At 35.1% G+C, this 11,462-nt stretch overlaps 1 protein-coding gene across 1 annotated transcript; it reads left to right on the top strand.

Annotated features, from left to right (window-relative positions):
- Positions 1-869: 869 nt before the first annotated feature.
- On the top strand, positions 870-3,602 carry LOC118754994 (regulating synaptic membrane exocytosis protein 2-like; the record flags this gene model as incomplete). Its single annotated transcript, XM_036489856.1, is given in 2 exon segments — positions 870-1,051; positions 2,875-3,602. Coding segments are annotated over 2 exon segments (910 nt in total), but the record flags the coding sequence as incomplete, so codon positions are not given.
- Between the last annotated feature and the right edge of the window lie 7,860 nt (positions 3,603-11,462).

Genomic DNA, 11,462 nt, shown 5'->3' with positions numbered 1-11,462 from the left:
TTCGTAGTTGTAGATTGGAATTCGCTGGATGCGAGTGTTTTGGTGCAGAGATTTTATTTTTTTTTTTTTAATAATTCTCCACTACAATAGCTTTTATTTGACATTGAAAAAGCTACTCGGTTTTGCATATTTACGAGAAAAAAAACTCAATAAATGCAAATGTACATATGTATGTATATATAAAGTACAAAAATACAACTCTGTATACCAATTTCTGTGTGACTTCGAATATATGTAGACATCTGTGCTGGTTTCGATACATTTTTGCATATTTATAGCATTTTTTAATCACCTGGCATGTGTGTGTTTGCATATCAATAGTTAGATATCTGTGTATGTATGTTTGCATATAAATTCAAAATAATTTTTTAGGTTTTCGATTTTACTTAGTTACTTTCATCTTATGTTATTCGTACTTTTATTTATTTGGGATCCATTATTTGCGAATTCATTTTGATATTATTTTTTTGGAAAACAGATTTTATTTAATCCTTAATACACTCACACCATACCATTTACATACATATTTACTCGCTGCTAACCTTCCTATAAATAAACCAATCGTCGCATAGCTGTTAGTCCCAGTGTAACGTTTAGTGTAAACCACAATAAAAATATCTACATAAATATTTAAACATATACATACAAAGTAATAATTGGAAATGAAGCGAGTTGGATTTTTGTATAGTAAGTTAGTAAAGTTAAGCTTAAAAAAATATTACACATCCCTTAGCATATTGTAAATATGCAAATTATAAAAAAAAAATATTAAAGCATTTACATATAAATTTACAAAAAGCTTTTTCCTGCTTTTGTGACTAACTTCTCGCATTTCTCTCATCCCCGCCGCCTACTGTTTACTCATACAGGAACAAATTGCACGCGAGAAACAAGTAAGTGGGCGTGTACAGTTACAAGTTTGGTATAATGCCGATCGCAATGAGTTGGTTGTTTCGCTAATGGCCGCCGATGATTTGGCGTTGCGCGATGAAGCCTATGGACATGGTAATCTACCGGAGGCGTACGCCAAAGTGCGCATTCTACCCAAATGGTAAGCTCAGTTTCTCGCATTTATATACTTCTTACACTCAAACTGAATAATCACTCAACTTTTCACGCTCATCAAGATATTTTTATCATCGGTCAACTGTGGATATTTTGAAATTTTGTTATAGTTTTTGTTGCTTTTCTAACCCAGCAATGCTCAAAAACGCAACTCAATAAAAAACTCACTCAATAAAAAACGCTCTCAATAAAAAACTCACTCAATAAAAAGAACTCACTCACTAAAAAATTAAATCAGAACCGATTTCGGTCTTTCAAAAAAGCCATTAATTGCCATTCAGCGGACAAATCGATTATTAACATACTTCCTAAGTGCGCCATTTATTCACCAATGACCGACTCATTTTTATTATTCTGTTTTCCTTTTTTCCTTAATAAAAATAACTCAAACCTCACTCATTTCCAGTTTAACATATATGACATTTCTCTGAAATCAACTAACAACAAAACTATCCATTTTTGGCATCCTTTTATTTTTTAATTTACTACAAATTTATTTACTCAAGCACTACTCAAAAACTCATTCACTCAATACACACTCATTTCCAGTTTCACTCCATCAAATATGTAATTTGTGAACCTTCGAACAACTATAGGGCAATCATTTATTGGCATTTCTCAATGCTATCAATTCATGTACTCAAGCACTTTTTAAAAACTCACTAAACAAAAACTCTCAAAATTTGCCAATTTTCAGTTACACTTGTCTAACTGTGAACTTCGAAGCTACCCATTATTGGTATACTTCTTTCTGTCTTTTTTTCCTTAATAATAATAATAGATTGGCGCGTACACATATGTTAGTGTTTGGCCGAGCTTCTCCTCCGATTTGTGGCGTGCGCCTTGATGTTGCCACACAAAGCGGAGGGACCTACAGTTTTACGCCGACTCAGAACGGCGATTGTATTTTTATGAGAAGCTGTTTTTCATGGCAGAAATACACTCGGAGGTTTGCCATTGCCTGCCGAGGGACGACCGCTGTTAAGAAAAAACCTTTTTTACCTTACTTTAACCTTACTTAATAGAAAAAACTCAAAGCTCACTCATTTCTGGTTTCATCCATTCAATTATCATCCATCGCTTAACTGTGAACTATCAATTAGTCCACATTTTTTATTTCCTTTGCTTTATTCTTCATTTCCTTACACGAGCACTGCTCAAGACCTCAGACAATGAAAACCCCAGTTTTTTCAATTTCAATCACTTCATCTGTTTTTTGGGTTTTTTTTACTCAATTAAAGACCTATAACCCCTTCGTCAACTCACTCATTCCTGGTTCAGGTTTCACTCAGTAGTATAACATTTTATTTACTCCTAAGCAGAGTATTTACATATATGCCTAGTCCAAAAAAAAAAACTAACCAAAAAAAAAACTCACTCTATAAAATACTCACTCAAAAAAGACTCAATTACCAAAAATGGATGACTCAAATCACCTACTTTTTTACTAATCACTTGCTTATTTAATAGCTCAAAGGCTTTTAATATAGGCGCGCACTCCACGCTCTTAAGTTTCAATAAATTTGTTTCAAAAACTCCTCGCCTTAGATCCCGAATTTACTCACATCATCGCAAATACACTCCATTACTTTTGACTCCATAGATCGTATATATTTCAAAACTCACTCAATGAAGCCACTCACCTCGTACCACACTCGTACCAGATTTTGCTCACATTAACAAATTTCTCTAACAAATATTATGCCTACATAAAAAGTTACTTCTTCGTCCCCTCTAGCCCCACACCCTTCTCATTTTACATTTAGAATTTATTGATCATCATGGATTTTTCTTTTCCTCCTCCAACAGCGGCGATGGCAGCGTTCAACAAACCGAAGTTTCACATCCCACACAAAATCCCATTTGGAATGCGACGCTCAGCTTCCAGCACGTGAACGCTGACAGCCTCATGGATCGCTACATTGACATACAGTTGTGGGATTTAGTGCCGCATACAGAGTCTATATTTCTGGGCGAATGTAATCTTGAGCTGCAGCAGGCCTTTATCGACGATCGTGCCATATGGTGTCGACTGGACGATCCGAAGGGGCTGCGCGGCATCAGCATGTCCAAATCGCCGAGCGTCTCACCGCGCGGTTCCATTGCCGCCGGCTGTCCGGGCGGTGATGTAACGCGTCTATTGCGACGCGATTACAATATGCAACGTTCCATATCGGACGATGTCGATTCGATCGGCGATGGTACATCACTACTGCATCCCGATACCGCTTGGGTGGCTGGCTCACGGCGTGGTTCCTCGCAGTCGGAGACGCTCGAGGTTGAGGTGTATCAATTGGGTAAAGATTTTTCGCGGTCGTTGCCGGGTTCGCGACGGTCGTCGTTTCAAGATCCCGATAAGATACGCGAAGAAGATGCAATGGCCACGCCACCAGCCTCATATTATGTGGGTAGACGTCGTTCGTCGGTGGCGCGTCGCGATCCTGATGAGATATTGAAATCGTTGAAAGCGGTGCGCGGTGAGCTGGGACGCGCAATGAGTTTGGGCACAGAGCAACAAAAGCGAGCGGGATCGAGACGTAAGTGTTTTTTTTTTTTTTGGAATTTGGGGATTGCATAATATGTATGTATGTCTATGTGTGTGACGAAAATTTAAGTGAGCGAATTGAGAGCGATACTGAGCTTTATTCAAGCACTGCATGTGAAGTTTTTCGGAAGTGCATATATAAAAGCAGAAACGACCAGAATAAAGCTCGCATTTAAAGCTTCTTAAAGCTTTTTGCAGATTTTATATGAGCGCATATAGTGTGAAAGGCCTAAAAATTTCATAGTCAAATTATTTTAATTTATATATGCCAGCGACAACAAATAACAGTTATATAGTATCTTGTGCGCTCCCAAATAAAATCTACAGAAAGCTTTGAAAAGCTTCTACGGTGCGATAGATTTTTACCGTGACTGATTGCACGCTGAAAAGCTTTTTAACTATGAATGCTCGGCACATATTTAAGTTTCAAGGAGTATAAAGCTTTCTATTAGCTTTTTAAAGCACAAAAAAGTTCTATCGCGCCAACTGCGTTTTCAAAACAAATGAATCCGTTAAAGCACTGCCTGTAATTTTTTTTTTATTTTTTTGTTTCATTGGAGTTTTAGAAATTTCAACAAAAAAAAACTACAGCTTAAAAAGTGCGCTCTCAATTCCCTCAGAGCTTATGTGTGTAAGCGAAGAGAAAAGCTTACTAATTTTAGTGATTTCGATGTGATGATCGAAAAATAGTTTTGTCTTACAAAATTTTTAACTTTGACTAAAGTTTTTCTTATCGCATTTCTTTCTCTTTTGATTTACTTAAAACTCTAATATTTACCCTCGAACTTTTGCTTTCATTCCAACTATCGTATGTTTTCCGATTCTACGCTTAACGCTAATATCTCTCCACTAACCGTTTTATGCTTTTATTTTCTCTCTCTCTCTCTTTGCCTCTAACATTTCTCTATCACTCTTGCTCGCTTGCCTTCACTCACTATTCACAACTATGCGCTCACTACCTAACACACGCTCTCTCCTAACTGTTATCCTGCTCTTTCTTATTTGCCAATTTTATTGCCAATTTTTCCCTAACTTTATATAGCATCAATATCGGTGTCGCATTATCAAAGCTTAGACACGCCCTACACTTGGACACGCACGAAATGAATGCGTATATCTTAAACAAAAAAAAAAGAACAAAGTAAACTGCTACTTTACTTAATAAAACAACAAGCTCTATAAATAATTAATTAAATAAATAACTAAACGAGTGCTAAATAAAAAAAATTGTAAAAAGTAAAGCAACAAATTTTAAATCACAAATCTTCCATCTAAACTAAGAATGACTTACCTGAATGTACGAAGTAAATATGTAGTTTGTGGAACGAAAAAGTGTTTACTTTGCTGCACCAGAAATTATTATTTTGCTGCAATTTCGTCTGTGTTGTAAATCACTAGAATCACACCAACACCACACCACGAAACACACACACACAGTACCTAACATATTTATGCCCATTCACACAGATCATAAATTGAACGACATGCATTTTGTCTAGTGGAAGCGATAACTAAACAAACAACACTAACAGACAATGTATGCACATCTAATCGATAGCAGATAAATAGCTGAAAAAAAGATCTAAATTAATTTTCAATTAGCGCGCAATTTTTCAAAAGCCAAAAAATATTGTGAACTCCACCTAAACATTTAACACAGAAAACCATAATACCATAATAAACAGTTACTACATAGGATCTTCATTCTCAGAGCACTCAACAACAACAATTATTGAAAAATGGTAAGAGTACGTTTTTTTTAATTATTTTTGATAAAAAGTTGTGTTCATTTGTGCTGTTCCGTTGCAAAATATTTGTTGCTGTTTCAACAGTTTTCGAACGAAGATTTGCATTGTTAAAATTCGAGTTTTTTTCTTACAAAGTATACTCCTAAAATTCAATGTACAGATTCCAAAAAAACACAGACAGTTGCGCTTTACATAAATAATGAAGTTTTTAATTTAAGCTTTAGTTCTTCAATACATACATATGTACAAGAATATATGCCTATACATACATACATTAGGATGGTACTTAAAATATCAACATCTAAATTTTATAAAAGTACAAAGACGGAAATTTCAAAATTTTAAGCTAATTTTTATGAGTCTCTATCAAGATTTGAAAATTTAAATTTTTCAATTTAACAAAATTTTTACTTAAAATCTGATAAATTCGACATATTATTAAAACTTATTCTTCGCTGAGTTGCAATTGGTCAAAGTCAATACTTTATTGAATTCTTGCGATGAAATTTTTTAAACTCAATGCTTTCAAACCCCGTAGCAACCCTGCATTTTTTTTTTAATTTTGAAGTTTTCGTGGGTACCTTTATTTTTTAGCACAGGCTTTTCCATACAACACCAGGGTAGATACTCAATGCATTGGTCGATATGCCGCCCCAATATTCATTCATTCCCAGAGCCACCCTCCGACATATATTTCCGAGTCTGAGGTCTATTTGACTCGTCCACCCTGAAAATCTGGAGTGTTGAGGTATGCGCGTTTTACTTTACATCTGATTTGGGTACCAGGAAATTGGTTCATACCACGAAACGAGCTTGCAAGATGTAATACTTCTGCACCACTTTCACCGGCCTGGAAGTGGTTATGCATGGCGATCGCTTCCTGCAAGCTCATGATTAGGGAACACTCAAATTCAAGCACTCAGTTAAACTCATATGGCCAGAGTGAAACGAGAAAATCGCAAGAGCTTCTATCTTTAAAAAAGAGAGAAATTTGGTTAGTTATGAAATTGGGTACCGGCCACATACTTTTAGGGAGATACGCAGAGCGCTTACGAGTGCCTCGCAACAACATCCGCAAAAGCTGCTATGTTGAAGAAGAATCGGAAAGTATCAGGCACTTACTATATGAATACCCCGAACAGGATTTTTAAACGATCTAAACACAGCGGCAAGGTTGAACATATAACAGCTCCTCAGATTTGCTGATACACTGGTCCAAAAACGATATTTCAAGATCTCTGTGTTATTAAAGACCAAATTTTAAAGGCCTAGGTGTGCTAGCAAGCTAACCAGCAGACACTTGAACCTAACTTACCTAGCCTAGGCAGTAAATTTACTAAGTAGGTTTCATGTCGGAATACGGACAGGGTCCAGGTAAATTACTCTTTGATTCATGGGTGCTGAACCCTCACTCGAACTACTGATACTTTTTTAGCTAAACTCCCTTGGGAAGCTATAATATGACTCCAGATCCTTTGCACTGCCAAAGTCGACATGAATCCACTTACTTTAACAAAAATTTAAAAGTCGAAAAATCATGAAAAGAATATACAAATATACAAAATTTTTATTAAATCTCATAAAATCAAAAATTTTGGAATAAATACAAAAACACGTGGGAAATAAATTGCTACATACCCGTATAACATACATACAGTGATTCAAACAAGTGAACTTGCATTGATTTTATTTTTTTTTTATATTCGTAATCTTTTTCGAGATAATTTTTTTGGTTATTTTTCAATAAAAATATAGTCTAGCTTTAAACAAAACCATATAAATTACAATTTTAAACTTTACACAAAATTTAGGAAAATTCTAAAAATTTTCATGAAAATTTCAACTCTTTAATAAGAATTTTTGGAACACTTTTGCATATGCAGTTTTATAGCCAATACAGTTTTAGACCAATGAAGTACATGTTTCAAACAGCTTAAAATCGCTTTGACTTTAGATAATTTTTTTTTGTTTTTTTTTTTTGACAAGTGCAATTTACTAAGACTGCCGTCGATTTTTTGAAATTTTGTTACAAACGCATTCATTAGAAATTCATGCTTATCTCGAAAAAAAGTGGAAAAAGCGGCCACCAAAACAAAAAATCTCAAAAATTAGCGGGATTTTTTAGCCGTTTGAAACTTGCACTTTATTGGAATAAAATTATATGTGCTATGAAAATGCATACCCAAAAATGCGAATCAGATTAACAAGTTAAAGTTTTTATGAAAAATTTGTTGAATTCTCCTAAATTTTTTATAAGACTTTAAACTGTGACTTATATGGTTTTGGTTAAAGCTTGGACAAATTTTTTTTCTTTTAGAAATACAAAAATTTATCTCGAAAAACATTACGAATATTAAAAAAAAAATCAACACGTGGTCACTTGGTTGAGTCACTGTAACTACATATATTGCATGTCTTTTAAAAGCTCAGAACTCACAATTTTTAGTATACATTTTCACACATATAAATATGTATATATGCTTGTAGTATGCATATAACTATCTATGTAGATATGGATGTGCATTTGTACGAAAATTTAAATATTTGCACTTCTCATTTTTGTTAACTCCTTGCATGTGTGTAATCAATGGAAGTTAAGTTGAGGATAAAGGATGTAATCCCTACACCGTGTTGCATCACAGCTATTATAAAATGAACACATGAGTGAATCAATATTGAAAAATTACACATACAAACATAGTACATACATATGTATGCATGTAAAAGTATTTGAGTCGCGGAGAAATGTCTTTATGTATTTAGCAATAATAAATAAGCGGCATAAAACTGGTCAAGTGCAAAATCAATAGCTGATAAGGCATTCTTATAAGTCTTATAAGACGTGCAGTCACTTAAGAAACAAAGGCAAAACTTCATCATTTAGGTTCAAAGGAAAGAGAATCTGACTCTACAAATAGTTTGTCATAATCTAAAGTATTGCGCTGCATACATACATACATACATACATATTTTAACTCAAAAGCTCAGCTTTTGTCATTGAATTAACAAAAGAGAAATTTCTCACCAACTAACGCTTGCATGTGTATGTGTGTGAATTTTCACCGACAACAAAGTATTTATTTTGTAATAATGCCATAATCGATTGAAAGCGGATAGAAACCTGGTGAACCTTGAAATTAATTTTTGTGAAAGTTATGCTTTTGTCAACAAACTATGCAATACTTGCAAAGCAAACAGTCGAAGCATGAACAGGCGGAATAGTGAATATTTGTATGTACATTAGGTTGATCCAAAATAAGTAAAGTTGGATTTTTGATGTTCTCACCCCTTAGGATTGTTCTATATCGAAAAAAAATATACCCCAATTTTTTATTTTGAAATAAAAAAAATTATTTAGAGGTCGTTAAAGCGCTCAAAGTTTTCCATGTATTTTATATGGAAAAAAAAACGACTTTTCGTAGAAATGGTATGGAAGTCTTGAAAATCAATATTCTTCGTTCCGAGAGCTCTGGTTCTCTTCAAGAGACCTCCAATAACAGTAACCAATCTACTATAACCAATACTAAAGATTTTTTATTCATCCACCCATTGCATTTTCAGGAATTTTCTGGGGGTTTTTGGGCGAACCTATATATAAATTTAGTTACTTTGAAAAAATGGGTAAGTAAACAACTGTGTATTATGATTGGGAGCCTTCTGAAGAGAAACGGAGTTCTCCGATAGAAAAATATTGATTTTCAAGACTTTCATACCATTTCCACGAAAAGTTGTTTTTTCCAAATAAAGCGTTTTTAGCGATCTCTAACTATTTTTTGATTTCAAAATAAAAAAATAAGCGTATTTTTTCGGTGTAGAAAAATCCGAGGGGGTGAGAGCATAAAAATTCTGACCTTACTTTTTCACATGCATTTTTGGACTACCCTAATGTATATACGTATGCATTTATATGTGTTGTGTATCAATTTGTTCTTTCATTTACTTATGCAGACAGCAAGAATTTACGCTTACTTGAGCTTGAAAATGTATTTTTGATCCTGCGAATCGAATGTTCAAATATAAGCAAGAAGCCTTTCAATATATAATCTATTCACCAAATGATGGCAGACTAATGCTGCAGGCATTCCCAGAAGTTTTAAATATGGAGATGGAGAAGTTAAAGCCTTAACAACCTCGTCAGTGTGGGACATAAATCGCACTAAACCTTCTGTGCCAAATTTCTATATTGCCGCTATCGCAGAACCCTTCTTACGAAACCCAGAATGTAGTTGAAATAGCCCGTTATCACTTGAGGTAAACCGGAGTAAGAGATTGGGGATGATCCTCTGAAGAATATTTCCCATGGTATCTAAAATGCCAATAGGACGGTAGGATCCCTGCCTGGTTTCGGTAGCAGCACCAGTTTTTGCACTTTCCACCTAGCACTGAAAGCAGTCTTGCTGTAAAGAACTTCTCATAACTCGAACGAACAACACCTAATCTTCTTGAACAGCAATTTCCAGTGCTATGTTTGGTATGTCGTCTAGACGGGGGGCTTTATTGCCTCCAATCATACCAGCTGCCGCTAGGATTTCTCCAGGCGCCATTAACATTACTGGACATTGTCAGGAAGGGTTCCGTTTTGCGATGAGGAAGCAGAGTCTGAGTAATATCTTTTTTTTTTAATACATTTAGGTTGTGGCGGTTTGCTGATTATGGGCAACACGCGCTCATATATACAGCGCATGCTAAAATAAGGCATTCCTAAAACCACAAATGAGTGCTTTGACTTGGCATACACATGTTTACTTACTTAACTTTGCAAACTGTTAATCCGCTTAACGCTTACCGCAAATCAGTCGCGTAATCACTCTTCACTCAACTCGCCCACGCACAGGATAATACGAGTACTACTAAAGCCAAAATGTGTATGCGCTACAAGTGGTGGTGGCTTGGCACTAAGTCAATCTCATCATTAATTTATCAACGCATTTCGGGCCTAACATATGCATATCTCCTTATCCAGTCAATTGAAAATATTTCACACCAACTCATTTACAATCCATGTCTACGGGAAGTGTTAGTGCTGCCTATGAACTTTTCCAATAATCTGATTGCTTGAGCGCACCCATTCTTTCATTCCGCACATACATATTTACTTAGCACAGAGCTGACTCTACTATTTTTTTTTTGTCTGCGAGTTGCTGTAGCTGTTTGGCTTTGCTGGAATTTTATTATCTTCATCCGGCTTTCCGCTCAATTGATTGATAGATTGATTGATTGGCGTGTGTGCTTGTGCCCTTGCTTTGGCTGTTCGATTTTTATGCCCACTACATACATATATATGTATGTATGTATATTATCGTCTGCCAGCCTTGCAAGAGTGAGCACCTGATGTAGATTCTCACAGGAGTTCATTGCCTTCTTGAGTTATTCTATATGTAAATTCTTATGTAGCTGCGTGCGTGCGTATGCGGCTGTCATATGCTTTTTCGTATGTGCGCGCAATGCTGCTGACGAATCTTTTTTTTTTTTACTTTCACTTTGCTTTCCTTCTCTATCATGAAATGAATATTTTTTTTTGGCAATTCGTTTGCAATTTCATTTTCCTATTCGCACTCAAGTATGACAGCTTTGGAAGTTTCGATTTCATCTTCAATCGTAATTATTTTTTCGCTTTTGCCTGATCAAATTATTGTATTGCTTTTTTTTCGTCAATCGAACTTTGTTGCCAGTGCGCGCGCTGTATTGTTGTCATCGAAGTTTTTATGGGGCGCAACGTGACGAAAAATAGCTTGTTGGTTTTATTTTTTTACGCTTGCTTTCTCCTTTTAAACATTTTCTGAAGTTTTATATCTGCTTTTGACAGCTACAAAGTTTGGCAGGTAGTTTAGGGAAAATGAAGAAACTAGTTTCCCTTAAATTTGCAAAAGTATTTATTATTGAACGGCCTTTGGAACATTCGAAAAAAGTGGTACTTAAAAAGTTCATTTGCTATGACGACTGGGCGTATGAGTAATATTTAAGCTACCCAAAAAAAAAGCGAAAAGTTGTGTGTCTTAATTTCAATCTTAATCTTAATCTTAATCTTAACCTTAATCTCAATCTTAATCTTAATCTTAATCTTAATCTTAATCTTAATCTCAATCTTAATCCTAATCTTAATC

The sequence above is a fragment of the Rhagoletis pomonella genome, unplaced genomic scaffold, assembly GCF_013731165.1.
Source record: "Rhagoletis pomonella isolate Grant_MI unplaced genomic scaffold, Rhpom_1.0 Rhpom_scaffold_05077, whole genome shotgun sequence".
NCBI classification, from domain to species: domain Eukaryota; kingdom Metazoa; phylum Arthropoda; class Insecta; order Diptera; family Tephritidae; genus Rhagoletis; species Rhagoletis pomonella.
Note: the sequence above shows the minus strand (reverse complement) of the source record. Positions and strands in the feature narration are given on the sequence as shown.